We start from the raw sequence: 20,919 nt of genomic DNA on the forward strand, positions 1-20,919 counted from the left end.
ACCGAAATCCTTTAACAGGATTGTACCTGGAATGGTATGCATACAATACCTTGTTTTGTCACAGAGTGACAGGCAAATGATACTAGTGTCAGCTGCAACAGCATGTTTCCTAGAATAAAGATCAATAGTTGAAGCAGAGTTTCAGGCTTGATGAGGCTACGTACAAGCACGATTGAGTATTGATAAAACCCAGATCTAAGATGCTTGGGGGTTTGGCTGATATTTCCTCGTGACATTATAGAATAGCATGTAGCTTCTCGAGGTTTCCGTCTTGCGATCTGAGACTCTCATGATAGCTGTGACCTGAATTATCATTTATCTCCTTTATTTTATACTTTTCCTCTTTCTTTCTTCCTTGATCTTGTAACCATTGGCTACATCTAGAATGCAAAAATAGCCAACAGATAGCACTGCTGTATAATAGTTGTCTAGAATTTGGCAGCCAAACTAAGTTAATCCTATCCATCCTCCTATTAATGGCTCTTCCTAGACACTGGAAAAGTATTGAATTCTGCAGGTTGACACCTGATACCGACAAAGCAGGAAAATATTCCAGGTTGCATTAGTCTGCATTCCATGATAGTCTGTATGTTTCTGAGCCTAATTAACAATCTTAGTACTCAGGAACCTGATCCTATGTCCCCCATGCCAATGCTTCTTCTCCTGTTTTCTTCTTTCCTCTTTTCTGTTGGTAAATCCTTGCTATGAGTTCCATCTGTTATCTAGACTGTTCCAGGGATCAGGATCTTTTCTGATAGAACATTCATATTTTAGAGCTCCATTCTGGGAAGAACTATTTATGTTGGGAATGGGATGGGATATATATCAATCAGCTTTTTCTAATTTTGGATTGGCAAGTACAGTGTGTCATTTCTCACTTGTTTTACTGTTTTCCTCACCATCAAAATGCAAAGCTCTTTATGAAGGAGAGACCCCCAACTCAATCAACCAAGCTAGAATTTAAAATTCAGTGCAGATGAAAATACTGGTAAAAAATAAATCCGCATTCACTTCAGTTACATTTAATTAGCTACTCAGGATTGGAGTAGGAATTCCTTTCCTTTAGGCACTGTACAACTACTGTATAAGAGACAAGACTCAAAACTTGCATAGATTCTGTACCTTTTCATTTGGAAGTCCTTAGACTGAATCCAAATGGGGAGAAAAAATCTGGGTATTGGAACAGTGATTTTTTTTTTCTAGAACATGATCAAAGAACAGTATGTGCTGTTGTTTTGCAATTTGCAGAATCCAGAGATAAGAATTGCAGTGGTTTAAATTCTGGCATATTCTTTCATCTCCAAGTGTGATCTTATGTTTCTGTTTTGATCACTCATGCATGCATCTCTAGATTTTGCTTCAATAGCAATGATTAAAACTACATGGGTAATGTTATTTGATGGTGTTCATGTATTGCATTTTAGAATCTTCTTGTCCTTAAAAATATGGATTACTATCAGTATGAATCACTCATACCCACTTCATACTTTTAAAGGCACTTCAAGGAACAGACTACCATGTCCCTTATTTTAATAGCTTGCAGCCTAATCAAGCTTTACTTACACTGGACTCATTCATATTTAATTCTGAACTTCAGATTAATACAATGAGCCCAGGTAAGGCTGAAAAACTTGTATGTCTTTTCAGCTACCTTCCATTGTGATTATGAAGAGGAAATTGTTCCTAGTTTTCAATAAACTTGTTTTTATATTTGAACTGGGATAAAACTGTACTTCATGATTCTGGCTTGTTCAAATAAACTGGGTGGGTTCATATATTAGATTATAAGCTATGTTATCACTTGATATGTGTATGAATCAAATAAACGAGTGACAACTAATAACAGGCTTGTCAGAATATGTGAGAGTAGGTTCATTCAGTAGTAACAATTCAGTGTTATATCTGAACATAATGTTGCATTTAATGATCAGGATTTTTTTTATATGAACATTTTTGTTTTACAAATTGTAGTACATATAAATGCTATTAGCCAGTGTTTAAATCAGAATTTTGCAGCTTTTTATCTTAACTATTATCCCAAACTTCCTTATTCCAATTTTTATTTATTTATGACTTTTGCTTAAAAATATTTAGTTAAATCCATAGTTTATAGTCCTCATTTACAGTGATACATCTTCATTTTGAATTATGCATACCAAGTTCTTTCATAGACCTGGAAGTTTTCAGCAGGATTTTCTCTATATCCTTTCTGTTTTCAGAAATAATAATTATTGGGGATAAAAATCAGAAGTAGAAAAAGGGATCTTTGTTTATATTATAATGAATGTACCTTTATTGTCAAAGTACAACTATGTGTACATTGAGATTAGCTGAGTCCAACATATGGTATCTTCACAATTCTTCATGCAGGGGTTTTGTTTTGTTTGTTTTTTGGAGGGGAGGAGATACTGTAGAAATGGTTTGCATTGCCGTCTTTGGATTATTTTTCAACTTCCTATTTATTTATAATGTTATATGTGTGTCCACCTTAAGCTATTCTGGGCTATTCACAATAACTTCCTAGTTCAGCCAGAAGTGCTGGAATTTGATGGTAATCTCCTATCTAAATAATATCAAGACCAGAAGCTACTTATAAAGAGGCCAAATATGGCCAGGTGCTTTTATTTTCCAATATCATTCTACATCACATCCCCCTACAAAAATCCTTTCTTCTTGATTTTGCTATTTTCTTCTGAAGGTATAAGTACTATAGACAATAGAACCTAGGATGGCAAGTAGTTTTCAGGGATGATGTTTGTGTTCATTTCTATTTCCATCACCCTTTTTGCAGCTACCCGTAAAATAAATGAAAGTCTGGGAAATAATGTTAGTTTGTTATCCAATTGAAGTTTCTGACTTTTAAAGATATATTTTTAGAATGCTTTTGGTGTCCGTATTTATCAAACCTAAGTTTATATTTGTGGTGTTACCATAATACAATTAAATGGTGACAACAGATTTTATGCAGACAAGGAAAGAACAGATTAGGGAATGGAAAGAGGAAGGCATGGGCTTTGGTAGAAATACGTTACATAAGCATAAATACACAAATGAAAAATTTACATTGTGGACAGCATAGGCATACAGAGCCCAAGCTTGATTTTTGCCTAGTAAGAGAGCTAATCACAAAAATAATAAGGAAGCATAATTCCTATAAAAAAAGGTTGCAACAGCTGACAGGCTATAAAACATTAGATGAGAACAACAGAGAAACCATCAGCCAATAAGATAAAGAGAAATCTGAATTACTACAGAATGCAAATATGCTCTGCAAAAGCAGTGTAAAAGCAAACATGGACCTCTTGAAGGATATTGCTTCTGTACATATACTAGCATTACTATTTTTTTTTGCATAATCTTTTATCATATTTCAAATGTTAGAGAAGCAGGAGGCAGGATCTCAGATGATTAACTGTTTTTTATATGGAAATAGGAGTTCCATGGTAGTTTTATTAGTGGAAACTTCTAGATGGCTAAAATCCTGTAGAAAGAACCTTATAACTTTCCTATCACTCAGAAGTTCTATAAAGCAACAATTACTGGAATGGGTGAAGACAATCTTAATTCACTTTTTCCTGCTTTGATGTTATAATCTGTATTTGAAATACAGCACACAGTGACCTGAAAATGTATGTCTGGATTTTATATGTGACATCTATGTATAATGTAAGCTCAAGCACATACATAATTGCCTTTGGTGGTGTTGACTTTCTCCCTGTTCTTTTGTAGCAACAGCAGGAGATGTTGGCAGCAAAGCGTCAACAAGAACTAGAGCAACAGCGTAAACGAGAACAACAGCGACAAGAAGAGCTGGAGAAGCAGCGTCTGGAGCAGCAGTTACTCATCTTACGCAACAAGGAGAAGAGCAAAGAAAGTAATAAGTTTTAATTGCATTGCACTGCATTTATTGGAATGATATCCTGTTTGTATTTCAAGGACTGGAAGAAACAACTAGAGAGTGTTAGAGGATTATATTCTCCTATTCCCAAAATATCATATAGAAAAGCATATTTGAAAACAATCTGCATGGACCTAAACCCACTCAAATAATTAAAATTGTCCTCACAAGTATATTGGCAATGTAAAGATGTAAATAAATTGTTGAATTTGGCTTTCAACCCAAGGTTAGACTTCTTTTTCATGGCGCTTCCTTTCAGATTGTAGAATTTAAATATATATATATATATATATTTAAATGGAGAATCTTTGCAAATTAATTTTCAGATTCTTCATAAATCTGCAAACTTTGGGAGTTATTTTTTGAACAAAGATGAGCAATCATTTTCCCTTTGAAGATTAAATGAGGCAATGTATGGTGAGTTGAGCACCCATGGTTCTACATGTAGTCAATGTTGCATTGAAGCAGGCAGGTATAGTACCATACATAAATTCATTTCTGTACATATACAATTTTTTCCCCACACTGGATGGACAGATCTACCACTTTTCTCCAGCATGACTAGGCTCTTTACAGCTTACCAACAGTTATCTGTGTCAACAGCAACATGGGGATGGGTTGAATTGAGAGATTTCAGTGGCAAACCTCAGGGGACATGCCCTGATTTGGGATTGTATAACATGTTTAAAGAAATAAAATTTGAGGCATTTTTGGATGTTATACTGTGTCTGGCTTGGCTCTTCAATTGATGCTGTAACCTCCACCTCATAATAAATGAATAAAGAATGATTAAAAAATTTCGGTAAATGTAGCTCTGTGATGGAATTCTTCAGGAATATGTGAAGGATGATGTGTTTAAAATTCTTGCCAGTGTGCTTAGGAAAAGTGGATTTTTTCGCCTTTTGTAAGCTGGATTGATGCTGGGTTTTAAAAATAGGTTGTTAGCCTTGAATACAAGATGAGAAAAGTAGTGTCCCTGAACACATTTCACTGGCATACTTGTGAGAATTGAAGGTTGCATATTTGCATAGCCCCAGGTTAGAGAAGGGAGATAACATCTCAACTTGCCTTTAATGTTTTCTACCAGTGTTTTTCTATAATTTTTAAAGGTGCTATTGCAAGCACTGAAGTGAAGCTGAAACTTCAAGAGTTCCTTCTCAGCAAGTCAAAAGAGCCAACTACAGTGGGTGGCTTGAATCATTCCCTCTCCCAGCATCCCAAATGCTGGTAAGTCTTTCCTTTATCTTTAGGACAGGGTTTCTCAACCTTGGCAACCTTAACTTTAAGCATGCTGGCTATGGAATTCTGGAAGCTGAAATCCACATATGTTAATGTTGCCAAGATTGAGAAACCCTACTCTAGGATTTTCATCTAAGTCTAAGTGATTTAGGACAGGCTGTGCACAGAGTTGAGTTTCAGTTATGGAATAAATACTTCAGTCACAAACATGCAAGATCTATACAGCCAGTGTGCAACTGATATTTGCTCCTGTATATCCAGCAATAGGAACAATAGGAATATGTCTTCATTTTCAGGGACTCAATTTTCTCTAAATTTAAATCTTCAGCAATAATTATATTTACATAATTATATTATGGTGGGAAGTAATTCATTCATTCATTTTGCTCAAAATAGCAATTTCACAGTTCCCTCACCAGTATGCCAGCTTGTGTGTTTCTGTGTGTGTATATGTTTGTGTCTGTGCATGCAAAAGCAAATTCTATTTTTGGATAATGAATCGTGGGGGAACTGGAAGCGTGAGACAGTTTCTCCTTCCTTTTCTGTTCATAACAATAGTACATCTTTGTCTAATTTGTATAGCATCTGGTCAAATCCATTTCTCAAGGAAACGAGCAGTTTTACTGGAAATATCACTAAATCTTTTCAGTCTTACCCAGTTAAGCCTATACTTATTTTCATGCTTCTACTATCAAGTAGCTATCAGAATTTTTTCTTTGAATTTCTGCTTTACAGAAAAGGCCATACAGAAGACTGAATTTGGTATAGTGGTCTAAGCTTTAATGACAAATGGATACAATATGTTGCTCGATGAAATGGTATTAATATTGATCAAATAACCAGTTAAATTTTGGGTTGAAGATCAGTATTACTATACTAAATCAGTGATCATTCTCCAGCCAAAAGGGGAAAAGGAGAAGATAAAGATTACTGTGATCTTCCTTCCAATCTTCCTTTTTCCTTCATTCTTTACAAATTTAAGAATCATGGTACCATTTTCATCTCATACTGGTAGCTTTCTGGTATTACAGGCTATTGCTAAGCACATTGATTTGTGCTTCTTAGATTGTAAGCCGCCCTGAGTCTTCGGAGAAGGGCGGGATATAAATGGGATTAAAAAAAAATGTCACCAAAGCTGAATGGAAAGGTAGAAGAATTTCAGGCTGTACAGAAAAAACAAGAAATGAATGATAACTGAATCCATCTGTACGAGTGGCCTTTGACTACTGAATATACTCTGGTTGCCGTTTTCATTCAATGAAATTTAAAGAAATGCCAAGTAACTATAAAGTAAAAATGCAATCCAATACGAATGGAGAAAGCAGAAGGATACTTTCGGAAGAAGCAGAGGTAGTCTTTGCTTAGCTACCAAAATTGTATGAGTAATTCCGTTGCTAAGTGCAATGGTCACTATGTAGACGATCATTGACTGGCTTATAATTTTACTTCCACATTCTTCATTATTTCTGTTGCAAAGTGCACAAATGATGACCATGTGATTGTGGGGTGCTGCAACTCATAAATTTGAAGATTGATTACAAAGCTGTTTTTTTACACTGTTGGAAGTTTGCATGTTTGCTAAACGAAGCAGTTAGTAAGCGAGGACTACTTGTATGCTAATTAGTGTACAAGCATAACTATCTTGATTTAAATCTTGATGACTGTGGAATTATTGGTTTTTCTTTGTAAGCTACCCAGAGTCATCAAAGTGAGTTGGGCAGCTATATAAATTTTCTTAATAAATCTGGACATATTTTTTCTGATTTGTGCAGGGGGGCTCATCATACCTCATTGGACCAGAGTTCCCCTCCCCAGACAGGCAGCCCGGGAACACCAGCCTCTTGCAAACTACCTTTACTTGGCACTTATGATAGCAGAGATGACTTTCCACTCCGGAAAACTGGTTAGTAAAGATCTATAGTTGAAGAATAAACAAAAGGGGTCAGTTTGCATGGCTTTTCTGCAACTTAAATGTACTTGTAAAGACAGTGGCTAGTGCTGACAGACCAAAGGAAAGAAAAATTGATTTAATCTGATTAAATCAGATTACAAATTAGAAAGGAATATTAATTACAAGTATGTTATAAAATAATGCATTTACAATGTGAAAAACCCAACTTCTGACTGAAAATCAAGCTCACATACTAAATCCTCATTCTGCTAAAATATTATGACATGAATTCTAAATTTACAGTAGAGCACTGGATAAATGTACTATGAAGACTGGCTTCACAAAACAGTCTATTTTTAGATGCAATCATTGCTCCCTTGCAAGAAATCAGCTGTTTAGATGCTAATTGTATAACAGCTCAGCTGGCTTTTGTAAAAACTTTTTTTTACAGTCAAACTACATGGGGGAAAAAAGCAGCCCAGCAGCTATGTGAAATCAGGAAATTTTAGGAACATAGGAAGTTGCCTTATGCCAAGTCTGACTGTTTGTCTTCCTAACTTAGTGACTGGCAGCATGTATCTAAGGACTTAAGTCAGTAAAGAATCTTGTTCATCACCTCTTCAACTTTTTGACTGGAGGAGCTATTAATTATATCAAGTGGTTCTCCCCATTGTTCTCCCTACCTCCAGTCTGTTAGGTGTATTTTTGGTTATTCAAACCTTGTCAACTTCTTGGTTACAAATAAAAAATATATAGTTTGAAAGAATTGGGTTCTTCAAAAGGTAATGCAGAGAAACTGGCCAATTTCTGTGTTACAGTCTCTAAAATGATAGGATCTGAACAAAAGGTAGTAGTCTATTTGCCATTGTCTGATTGAATATATACTTTCAAAGGACATATAGAAATGGTGTTTAGTGAAACCATGGAATTTGCAGCTATCAGATGATAAGTTTTCAAAGGGGACTGAACAAATTTATGAAAGATCAGCAGCTATCCATGGCTGCTAGTCCCCGTGGCTACTAGTCCTAGTAGCTATTTACTACTTCCTTAATCCCAGACATCTGCTAGCACTAGGGGAAGTCAACAATTCTGTCTTTGTTTATGATTGCGTCTGCATAGCTATGGATGGACTAAATGGATCATAAGCTTGATCCAGCAGGACTCCACTTACGCTTTTATAAAGACGTAGAAGCTGAATAGAAAAAGGTTGTCTATGTAGAATATCTTCCAGATTTCAAGGAGCAAATTAATCTAAATTGGCATCCTGGGTGGAGGCGGAGGGTTTTATCAGGCAGAAGAGGATAGATAAGTGAAAATAAGCTGCATCTACCTACAGAGGCCCTATCAGTGCTGGATATCTGTGTTGCTAAAAAAGAAGAATATGTCTTTTGCTCAGATTCTATTATTTCTTAATGGAGTCATCCTGAGTCCAAATATCATGGGCTTTGACATTTAACTGTCCTGGCTGGCATTTGGTAGAACTAGAAGACATTGTATTGGGACTGAGTGTTTTATTGTTATGTTTCAGAAATGCAGAATAAATATATTTATAAAAGCTCAGTCTTTCTTGAAGCAATATGATTGATCTGATAAATGTAGATGCAGTTAGCTTCTCCTTGCCACAATTTGCTTCCTTGCCTAAGTCTGTCCATTTCAGTTGAATACTGACCACCTTAATTTTCATTCTTGCCTGCCTCTTCCTTTCAGCCTCAGAACCCAATTTAAAAGTGCGCTCACGATTAAAACAGAAAGTGGCAGAGAGAAGAAGCAGTCCTCTGCTGCGGAGGAAAGATGGGACAGTTATCAGCACCTTCAAAAAACGAGCAATTGAAATCACAGGTAAGAGAGGACGTTAGCCCAGCTACGTTCAAGTATCATTTGCTTTTTTAAAAAAAAGTGGATGAAACATTTCATTCCTCAGTCCTCTCCCTGAGTATATCAAGAAGGGAGAGAAAAAACTGATTAAAAATTAAAAGTATATACTGGTATACTCTGTGTGCTACAAAGTGGTTGATGAAACAGGATAGTAGAATCAAAACATTGCAATTGAAGGAAGAAATTTGGCAAAACAGATAAAACCCATCATTTGTCGAAATGTAATTGTAAAGCCATGTTTTCCTAAAGAAAAATCTATAGAGAGCCCTGTATAATTTTCCCTCACTTTCCTCTCTCTTTTCTGCTTGAAAGATGGAGCTTTCTGTTTTAAACTACATTCATTGATCTGTGATAGCTTAGCTGAGAGCACTCTGCTCAAATTATGTTGAGATCACATGAAACCATGTTTTTATTTTAAACATTAATTGGTGAGAAAGCTAGAATCAAATTTGAATTAATTATTGAAATAATTACAATATTTTTTGTTCGTTTGGCTAGTTCCAGTTTATTTTTCTGCCATTTTTATTTTATTTTTCACTTTATAGATTTCTACAGGTATATTAGAGATATTAATGAGGCTCAAAAACAAATTTGAAATCATATTAACCATGGCTAAATTCCTGTACTGTGTCATGCATCCAGTCCTTGGTCTCCCTGACAAACTTGCTATCAAATTCCAACATAGCACTAACTAATACTAAATAACTAATAGCACTAACTAATACTAAATAAATTTTATTACTTATATATTATTGCATCATGAATTTGTATATGACTAGAAATCTAGTGAAAAGGGAGCACAATAACTCAGGCCAGAGAATATGAATGTTATGAGAATTATAGCGTTTCTTTTTAAAAAACATGAAAGAGGAAGAAATGTCGGAATATTTTTAGTTTAATCTTGACCCAATAGTATGATAACATTATCAATAAAGTGATAATTATTCAAAGACTTCTTAAATATATTACAATCTAAGAGGAGAGATTTGGTGAACCTAAGAGCAGATTGAAAAAGCTCAGGAATAAATAAATATATATGTGATGCATTCATTTTAGATGTTTCACTGATAATGTTAATAGTAGTAATTTATTGGGTGGCCATTTAACTTGGCCATTTATTGGGTGGCCATTTAAGTTATAGAAGAACACTGAAGAAATTTTTATTTTAATTGGGAAAAGGGGGAGTATAGAAAATTGACATTTGAGCTCTTAGCAACCTGAGGCTCCTTCTTGGAAACTAGAGTTCTCTTTGTTTCACTTCTGTATTTATAATTAATATTGTTATTGTTGTTAGCTGCGAAGTCGTGTCCGACCCATCGCGACCCTATGGACAACGTTCCTCCAGGCCTTCCTGTTTTCTACCATCTTCTGGAGTCCATTTAAGCTCACGCCTACTGCTTCAGTGACTCCATCCAGCCACCTCATTCTCTGTCGTCCCCTTCTTCTAGTGCCCTCAATCTTTCCCAGCATTAGGCTCTTCTCCAGTGAGTCCTTCCTTCTCATGAGAAGGAAGATGAATAGAAAGATGAATTTGAATTGTCAAAGACAAAGCTAGGAGCCTTCCTTTCTGTGTGGTGGAATCATGCCTTGCATCCTTCTCTTTTTATCAATTCTGATAAAACAAGGAAATAACATTTTGATTAGAAAATCACAAAGGGAAGCAATAGTCAGTTTACAGATTGATATGGTTTCAGGAAACTATCTGGTAAATAGCTACCTGCAAGCTTCTCAATTATTAGTGAAAAGAACTATTTCCTCACCAGTTCATTGAAAACTGTTAGAAAGAAACTAAGAATATCTTCAACCAAATGTATACGTATTCAGGGAAAATTGGGAATCATTAATCACTGAAATTCTATAATGATATCCTTTCATTTCAGTAAATCTTATAAAAGAAGACTGAGCAAATATCGTTTGGAATAAGTGAGACAGTTGAGACAGCTGTTCAGTTAATAGCCCTGTGAACTAAAAACATGGAAATGCTAGGGATTTTTTTATGCAGCTTGTGTAAATTGTATGTTCTGTAACATGATATTCCTTTATTGCATGTTAACATTCTTTGGTGCTTTGTTCTGTTAGAAAGGAAAACCACACCAACAACTGAATTTTATCTTTTTAACATATATTTTTCCAATATTTCTTTGCTACCATGTGAATTGAAACTTGATTCTGCTTCAAAATAAAAAGGGAAATTTTCAAAAGCCTACTCGGGCACAAGAGCCTCTTAATTCAGTGGAAAACTAACATGGTGACAATTTCCTCCCTTTCATTGCAGTGTCTTCAATGTGCAGCAGTGCTCCTGGATCTGGCCCAAGTTCCCCAAATAGCTCCAACAGCGCCATCACAGAAAATGGGCTTACTGGGTCAGTGCCTAACATACATTCTGAGGTAAGCCTAGTGAAAGAGTGTTGCTACTTGCTGTGATATGCTGCTTTGTCTCTTTTCTTGTCTATCTGTACATATTTTGCCCACAATTTGTTGCTTTGAACAACAGTGTGTTGGGTTTGGGGCAAAGAGACCAGGGCTCAGATGGCTGCGCTTATCTGGGGCTCTCCAGTAGACTTGGCCTGTCACTATTTTAGCTTCACAGATTAAATGTGAAATAGCAATGGGGTAAAACATCTCTTACTTGCTTTCCAAGCATATACGTGTGTGCGTTCTCTCTCTCTCTCTCTCTCTCTCTCCACATATGTGTTTAATTTTTATTAAATAATTTTAACAAGATAAAAACAGTACAAATATTTGAAACAAAGAAAATAGAAAAAGAAATTGAAAAAATATATTAAAAAGCAGCTTCAATCTTTTTAAGTTATAAATGAACTTATATTTTACTCTCTATCTAATGTTACATTATAATTTCCTTCTTGCCATAGTCCACCCATACCGATCCTCAAACCCATAAGTCATTTTTTTCTTTTTTCATTAAAATGTATATAAGGATTTTCCAGTTATTGATAAATATAATTATTGATCTTTAATCAAAAAAGTTAAATTTACCATCTCCACTAATTCTGTCTTCACCAGCCATCCCTTTGCTGTGGGTATTTCAGAGCATTTCTATTTTCGTGCATGTAATAGTCTTGTAGCAGTAATTATATATAAAAATAATCTTCCATGGCTCTTTTCTACTTGACTGTCAATTAATTCTAGCAAGAAAAGTTCTGATTTCATGTTTTCCATGTTGTTGTGTTCTGGTTTCAGTTCAACACAACATTCAATACAACATACATGTTCACATGTTCAGTTCAACACAACATATATGTTCACTTTAAAGCCAGGAATACACTAAGGCAGAAGCTTGTCCAACCCAAGGATAAAATATCCAGACACAAACTGAGCAGTGTGATATATACAATTAATATATCAGGGATAAGTATGCAGATCTGTACATTGATGAAACAAAACAACCAATTCACAAGCACGTGGCACAACACAGAAGATCAAATCCATCAGGACAAGATTCAGCAGTCCATCTGCATTTGAAAAACACTTTTGAAGACAGCAAAGACCACATTTTGGATAGAGAGTGTTATGTACTGGGCTTTTGGATACCACACCACGTGCGTTGCTGGAGAGCTAACGGCTCTCCAGCAACCCAGACAGGCCGTCTCTGGGCCTGCAATTGGTCAGCCTAAGGCGGCAAGCGTGGGTTCAATCTTATTGGCTGCTACCATAGGGCTTGGCTATATATTGGGTCTGGGTGCAGCCCAAGCCTGAGTACAGTTCCATCAAGAAATAAAGAATGAGTTTCTCTGTACCCAACTGTGTGTCTTCATTCCTGCTCACCAGAACCCATGACATAACAGTGGCGATGAAGGTGGGATCCTGCTTCACTGTTTAAAAGAGCTGAAGTTATTGAGGGGACGGCAATACACGCTGGAGGGAAGAGGCATTTCCCCCCCCCCCCAGGCTGGCTAGTTAAGCTACACTAGCGGCCGCGTGCTCAGTGGACCCATTCCCTGAGCCCAAGAAGCAGGATCCAAGAACGCAGGAATTGAGGAAAGATGCCAAAGATCGGCAAGCTCAGAGAGTTCGACGTAAAAGATCCAGAAGAATGGCCGTCTTACCTCTCGCAAGTGGAGAACTACCTGTGGGCAAACCAAATTGCAGAGGAAGGTCTAAAAGCCGCCACGTTGCTGTGTATGTGTGGACCAGCAGTCTTCGACCTAGCAGAACCCCTTTTTGTGCTGACGCCCATCGAAGCAGTATCATTTGCAGACATTAAGAAGAAGCTGACTGGACATTTTCAGCCCAAGATGTCAGAGATGGCATGGCGCTTAAGTTCGACCGAAGAGTGCAGTTATCCGGTGAGACAGCTTCAGAGCTTATCGTGGGCCTAAGGCAGGCTGCACACCTTTGCAAATTCTCAAACTTAGAGGAACGACTGAAAGACTGACTCATCTGTGGCCTTCGAGACAGAACCCTTCAGCAGAGACTGTTTGCTAGATCTCACATTCTCCGAGGCATAGGACGAGGTCATGGCTGACAAAGCCGCCGGGGGTGCAGTACAGACAGTGCAGCCCACCAAACCTTCAAGGGCTGAAGATTCCGTCCATCTTGAGGTCACCAGATGCATCGGAGAATTGTCAGAAGATGAAGAACCCGAAATCAACAAGCTCCAGAGGCAACCAAACGCGCAAAACCGCGGAAACCACTGAGACAACGATTACAAGGCAGTTCTCTTACCAAGATGTAAGGGGTGCGGAGGCAACCATCTTCACGCCAGATGCAGATTTCGCTTGGCCACATGTAGAGCTCGCGGAAGGACCGGCCACATCGTGGTGGTTTGAAGAGCCCACCAGAGAGACAGGCCACCCAAACACCAGTTGGAGGAACCGACTAGGAGAGGTACTGGGGCCCAGGGTCCAGTTAGTGTGGGGTTCTTCAGAAGTCAGAGGAGCGTTTGCCGCACTGGGGCTCGTCGTCCCCTCAAGCCTAAATTCAAGCTCTCGATAGAGCTACAAGGAGTTCCATGTAAGATGGAGTTGGACTCCGGCTCGGCAGTATCAATCATTTTCGCAAGACACATTCAACTTTGTTTGTAGGTACAGTAACCACTGGGCTAAACTAAGGCCCTCAGATATTATTTTAACAGATTTTCAGAACGCTCACGTTAAAGTTAAGGGTGAAGCCACATTATTGGTAAAATTTAAAGGGTTTTGGGGGCACCTGGATGTCGTAGTAGTAGAGGGCCAAAGAACGAGTCTTATTGGACTTGATTGGTTTGATGCTTTAGGCATTCAAATTACAGGCATTAATCGTACACAAACAGTAGACCTCATGACTGTTTGTGAGGAATATGCGGATGTTTTTGAGTCAACCCTGGGAACGTACACTGGCCCGCCAATTTCATTTAAGTTAGATCCTAATGTTGTGCCAATTAGGATTAAGCCTTGCAGGGTCCCCTTTGCCCTAAAGCCCAAAATCGATTCTGAAAGCGATAAGTTAATAGAACAGGACATATTACAACATGTTTATGGGGGGGAGTGGGAAACTCCTATTGTCACCCCCTTGAAATCCAACGGGGAAGTTCGCATTTGCGCAGATTATAAATGCACATTAAATAAGTCCCTTAACCAACACGCTTATCCGGTTCCTTTTTTTTTATTAAAAAGTTTTACAGTACATTTTATCTTTAACAAAACAAAACAAAACCCCTCCCAACCCCCTCCCCTCTACCCCACCCCCTTCCCACTCCCCAACCCTCCCCAACCCCTCCCTCCCTTCCCCCTCCCCCCTCCCTGACTTCCCAGAGCTAAATACAGGGTATAAGAATACAAACAATCATAATCTACCTTATGCAAACAATCATAAACTATTAAAACTATCGCACTTTAACTCATATAAATTAACTCCAAACAGTATAAATATCACATCAATAATTATTCAAATGCTGGATAATACTTTTTAGTCCCATATTTACTCCACAGTATCTCTCTGTTGCAAATAGTCTTTCAAGTACACTAAAGTCTTTGCCATATCCTCCAAGTTGGGAACTTTTACAGTCCATTCTTCTATAATCGGCAGTTCTTCCTTCTTCCAATATTGCACTAAAAGTCTTACTGCCGTAGTTAAATTCAACATCCGCTTGATATCCACAACAATAGTATCAATAAAAGTGCCCAATAAAAACAATTACAGACAAAACAAATTTACATCAATCATTAAAAAAACAATTTTCTATTCTTCTTTCCACCTGGTCTTTAATTTTCCATACTAAAACCAAGTTTATACAATCTTTCCTTCTCTTAATGTATTATACAGCTTCAAGTACCATACATTACTTTCCAAACTTAAATTTTTTTTTATATGTAATCACATCATTTTTATATTTTCTATTACGTTTCATTATTGCCCATAAAAGTAGCTTACAAGTTAACTCTCATCTATACTTTTTCCCAAACTCGCAACAGAGCATATCATAAAATATATACCTTAAACACATTATCCACCTTCTTATAACACAATAGATATACATACCAACCAAATAGCAAATCATGACCTTCAAAATTTCAGTAAGCACTACTACAATTCTTCCCAATTAAGTTTTCATAATTATCTTAAAATTAAAACAACATAAAATATTACAAAACATAATTATTTTATATAACTCTACATTTGAGGGTGAAAAATATATCCCCAAATATTTAACCCTTTTAACAATTTCAATTCCCGTTTACTCTTCTAAAACCACCTTTTATGATCCTTATTGCATTATTATCTCCTTCAGTTCTACAACTAGACCTTCAGGCTCGTCTCATTCGTCTAGAAGCAGCACGCCTCCTCCAATTTCTGGCCTCCTCCGGTGACACTGAAATTTGATCCACTCCTGTAACTTTCTCATCTGTCTGCATTGTTCCTTCAGCACCTTGTAGATTCTCTCTGTGTCGTTGAGACTCTCCCTGACCTTTCTTCTTTGTAGATTCCAAAAGTGGTATGGGGGCTGCTTTTAAAACATTACTATAAAAATCATGTGCCTGTATCACCTTAGTAAGACGAAGCCTCATACTTTCATAGGTCACCACCATACCCACTGGTATCTCCCATCTGAACTTACTATCACGTCGTCTTAATTCTTGTGTCAAAAAAGCAAATTCCTTCCTTCTACTTAAAATTCTTGGAGGGATCTCTTTTAAAATCAAGACTTCTTGCTCAGCAATTACAAATTCAGTATTGTAGGAGGCTTGAATAACCTCATTTCTAATCGCTCTCTTTGTAAAGTAAACCACCACATCTCTGGGTAATTTCCTTTGTCTTGCAATCCACGAATTAACACGGAAAATTTTATCTATATCTTCCATTATTTCATCTGCTGGTCGCCCCAGCACCCCTTCCAGAGCCTCAGAAACTATTTTCTTCAAATTTTCTTTAGAATCTTCTTTTAAGCCTCTGATTCTCACGGCAAACTCCATCTGATAATACTGTACCAAAGTCAAATCATAATCAATTTTCTCCACCACATTTTCGGTTTCTGTCATTTTTACTTCTAATCTAGTATTATTTTGACTGAGATCTTCCACTCTTTCATCCAAATTCTCAATACATATAGCCATGCCTTGAAATGCAGATAAAATGTCTGCTCTTATTTCTGTTAGTTTCTCTGTAATCTTTTCATCCATAACCTCAGCTAGTTTTTCTGTTAACTTCTCCTCCAGCTTTTTATCCATTATCTCAGCAAATTGTTGCAATTGCTTTTCCATAATCTCTTGCATCACATTCTGCAAATCTTTAACTGTAAGGGCTGGTGCAAATACGGGTGCAGGGGGCAATAAGGCTTGCAACAAAGACTGCTGCACCAGAGCAGGAACTTTAGGAGATGTAGCCGCCATTTTCACCCACTATTGTCTGCTACGCACTTCCACATTCAAGCTCAGCAAAGTCCATTGAGTTAAAGATCAAAAAACCACTTTCACCTGAATCTCCTGTATCGCTCTGCCTGCATCCTCGTTCTCCAAAGTTCTTTCTTGCTAGCAGGGATGGTTGCGGACGCCTTGTTCTGCTCCAAAAAGCCCGGAGCAGAAGCGCCTCGCAGTCCGGAGCATGCCCAGGCTTCGGGGGGGGGGGGCTCAATCCTTCAGCCACCAAAACTTTAAGTTCTGGCGGCCCCGGAGAGCTCTACTCCTACCTGGGCGCTCACCCCCTCCTCTTCTCCCGAGGAGGGGGCTTCCGAGCCACCAAAACAGCTGATCGGCACTGTTTTCGGCGGCTCTATGGAGCTGCGGGGCTGACAGCCTAAGAATGGCTGCCTCCGGCGACGCCTTACCATCCGGAAGTCACGCTTATCCGGTTCCTGTAGCCAGCCACATTTTAGCCTCTTTGCAAGGGGCAACCATTTTTGCTAAACTTGATTTAGTGCAGGCGTATCAGCAATAGCCGGTTGACGAGGCCACAGCCGCGGCTCAAACAATAGTGACTCACAGAGGGGCATTCAAAGTCAAGCGCTTGCAGTTTGGTGTCAGTGTTGCACCGGGTATTTTCCAAGGGATTATGGAACGCATTCTTAAGGGTATTCAGAGTGTCTGCCCCTATTTTGATGATGTTCTCATAGCCGGGGAATCCCCAGAAGTGTTGGCCAATAGGCTCAGGGCTGTTTTGCAGAGGCTCCGTGATGTGGGCCATTAAAGAAAAACAAATGTAGTATTGGGGTCTCATCAACGGAATTCTTGGGGTTCCGTATCGATGCTAATGGAATTCACCCCGCTGATTCAAAAGTGAAGGCCATCAAAATGGCTCCAAGGCCTAGATCAAAGGGAGAGCTGGAAGCATTTTTGGGCCTCCTAAATTTTTATCACACATTCCCACCTCATAAGGCTGTGATAGCAGAGCCCCTCCACAGGCTGCTTGATAAAAAAGCCCCTTGGAAGTGGACTAACTTACATGAAAAAAGTTTCTAGGATTTGAAAGCCCTTCTATCAGGAAAGTCCACTGTAACTCATTACATAGAGTCTAAACCTGTATGACTTGCATGTGATGCATCTCCCTATGGGGTGGGGGCAGTCTTAAGCCACATAGAGAAAAATGGGAAACAGATTCCTATTGCGTTTTATTCTAGGACCTTATCCTCTGCTGAGCGCAATTATGCACAGATTGATAAAGAAGCCTTGGCCATAGTGGCTGGAGTTAAGAAATTTCATGATTATTTATATAGCAGGGATTTCACTGTCTACATTGACCACAAACCCCTTTTGGCGTTGTTCACAACAGACAAACAAACTCCCCACATACTATCTCCAAGAATGCTGAGGTGGTCTATATTTTTGTCTGCATACAATTTTAACTTAATTCATAAACCAGGGAAGGAAATGGGCCATGCGGATGCCCTCAGCAGACTACCACTGCCACTAATGGATCCTGATCCAGCTCCTGCTGCTAAAATATTGTCCATTCAGGACTTGCCTGAGTTTCCCCTCCACTCAGGGGATATTGCTGCTGAAACTGCCACAGATAAAATTCTGAGCAGAGTGTTGTCATGGGTATACACGGGCTGGTTGGAAAAAAGTCCAGGCTCTGAATTTCAAAGTTATCTTGTCAGGAGACATGAGTTGTCTGCGCAGAAGGGCTGCATTTTATGGGGCAACAGAGTCATTATCCCCACTTCATTGAGGGACAGTCTTACACTCTACACGAAGGCCATCCGGGCATTGTAAGGATGAAAGCCTTAGCTAGAAGCTACCTTTGGTGGCCTGGCCTGGATAAGGCTGTAGAGGATCAAGTTCATGGTTGCTATACTTGCCAGCAACCTATGGCCTGAAATGCCTCAGGCCCCAGTTCACAGATGGGAAGAAACAACACACCCTGGTCCAGGGTTCACATAGACTACGCTGGGCCTTTTCAAGGACAACTTTTCCTAACTGTAGTGGATAGGAAGTAGTTGCAGTTCCTAATATGACTACTGCTAGGACCATCCAGGTGCTGAGAAAACTCTTTGCAACACATGGGTTGCCCGACGTTTTAGTTTCTGATAATGGGGCTCAATTCACTGCTGCTGAGTTTCAGGCTTTTCTTAGAGCTAACCTCATCAGACATGCTACGTCTGCACCGTTTCATCCTTCGAATGGACAAGCCAAACGCAGGGTGAGGACAACAAAGGAGGCACTCAAACGTATAATCACAGGTGACTGGCATCACAGATTGGCAGATTTTTTGCTCTGCCAGCATTCTACGCCCTGCACTGCTACAGGTAAAAGTCCTGCTGAGCTTCGTTGGGGAAGACGTTTAATTACTAAACTGGACAGGTTGCATCCAGACAGAGTGGTATCAGAAGGCTCTAGACCAAAACCCCCTAGGGGGCTGCAAATGGGTGATTGGGTTTGGGCCAGAAACTATGGGCCAGGGAATTTATGGGTTCCTGGTCAGGTGACCAAGGCATCTGGACCCCTATCTTACGAAGTGAGGTTGGAGGGAGGGCGACTGGTCAGAAGACACATTGACCAGCTTAGAAAGAGGTTTCCCGAACGGTCACTAAGAGAGGACTGTGGCATAAGTCCCTCCCGAAGTCCTCAAACTGGCACCCAAGCCAGCCCACACCAGAACCACCAGGGTTTCCCCTTCTCAGCAGAAGTTGATTCCGAGGAAGGACCTGGAAGCTCAGAAGTGCAACATGGAACCCCTGACCAGGCGAGCCAGCCGAATCTCAGCAACCACTGTGCCTACTCTGTAAAACAGACTGACTCTGGGGTAGGCCAACTTGGTGAGGCCAGCCAGAGTGTTTAAATTCCCCTGGATGATGGAGCACATGGGAACATGGGTCTACCCAGCCCACCGGGTAAGCTGGTAGACCACAAAGTGAGAGGGACTCCAAGGCGTTCCTCCAGGCCACACAAACCTCCAGCATATCTTACAGACTATATTGTAAAATAAAGTGATGTATAGTGTGTGACAATTGTACCACTACCTACAGAAATTGAAACTGCCTGTAAGCATGTTCATTGAGACATTGTTTAATCTCTTGTAGTCTCTACTGCAATGGCACGTCTGTAAAGGTCGCGTAATGTCATTCTAGCCACCGTGAATTCATAAGCATTATTTTTTTATTATTATTTTGTTATTTTGTATTTTAGTTATGGGAGTGATTCATAAGTCTTGGCTGTTGTCGAGTTTATTAAGGGGTTTATAGCTTGATCTTAGGAGGGAGGGGTGTTATGTACTGGGCTTTTGGGTACCACACCACATGCGTTGCTGGAGAGCTAACGGCTCTCCAGCAACCCAAACAGGCCATCTCCGGGCCTACAATTGGTCAGCCTACGGCGGCAAGCGCGGGTTCAATCTTATTGGCTGCTACCATAGGGCTTGGCTATATATTGGGTCTGGGTGCAGCCCAAGCCTGAGTACAGTTCCATCAAGAAATAAAGAATGAGTTTCTCTGTACCCAACCGTGTGTCTTCATTCCTGCTCACCAGAACCCACGACATAACAGAGAGGACCATTGGTTTGAAAGAGGGTTAGAATTAAATACCTCTTCCTCAACGGGAGGAGGAGGAATAAGACACTATCTCCAGTTTATAATGCAGCCCTTACAGCAGTTCCAAGAAAATTCAACAACCAATTGCACCCTGATTCAGGTCCCCAAGTGGCCTCAACAGCTCTCAGAGAATGCTAATGACCAAATGACTACAAAGAAATGTAATCCTTCCACCTCCCCCCATCCTATGAGAACCTATCCTTCCATTCTCCCCACCATCAGAACTGATGAAGCTCCTAGGATGAGAAGTGAAACATTTTCTTCTTCCTCTGGAAGAAGTCCAGTTTCCTTTTGAAAAAAAGGACTTTTGAGTTTACAATTCTTTGTATTATTATATGTATTTGACTCTAGAAATTTCAGACTTTTTTTACAAGTCCACCACACATAATAAACCGCCCTGAGTCCTTCGGGAATAGGGCGGTATATAAAATCAATTAAATAAATAAATAAATAAATAAATAAATAAATAAATAAATAGATTGATTGATTGATTGATTGATTGAATGAATGAATGAATGAATGAATGAATGACCATTTTCAATAAGTTTGAAGTAA

The 20,919-nt window shown here is 39.0% G+C and overlaps 1 protein-coding gene across 5 annotated transcripts in view; it reads left to right on the forward strand.

Moving 5' to 3' along the window:
* Positions 1–20,919, forward strand: part of HDAC5 (histone deacetylase 5) — a 172,859-nt gene that overhangs the window by 99,278 nt on the left and 52,662 nt on the right. For all 5 annotated transcript variants that reach the window (XR_014028560.1, XM_081344405.1, XM_081344404.1 and 2 more), the window contains 5 exons: positions 3,730–3,874; positions 5,008–5,125; positions 6,910–7,040; positions 8,736–8,867; positions 11,179–11,291. Coding sequence is in view for 4 of the 5 variants with exons in the window: in XM_081344405.1 (XP_081200531.1) it covers positions 3,730–3,874; positions 5,008–5,125; positions 6,910–7,040; positions 8,736–8,867; positions 11,179–11,291 (639 nt within the window). In the remaining variant the exon portion in view is untranslated. The remainder of the gene's footprint in view (positions 1–3,729; positions 3,875–5,007; positions 5,126–6,909; positions 7,041–8,735; positions 8,868–11,178; positions 11,292–20,919) is intronic.

This window comes from Vipera berus, assembly GCF_964194415.1.
Source record: "Vipera berus genome assembly, chromosome: Z".
NCBI classification, from domain to species: Eukaryota; Metazoa; Chordata; class Lepidosauria; order Squamata; family Viperidae; genus Vipera; species Vipera berus.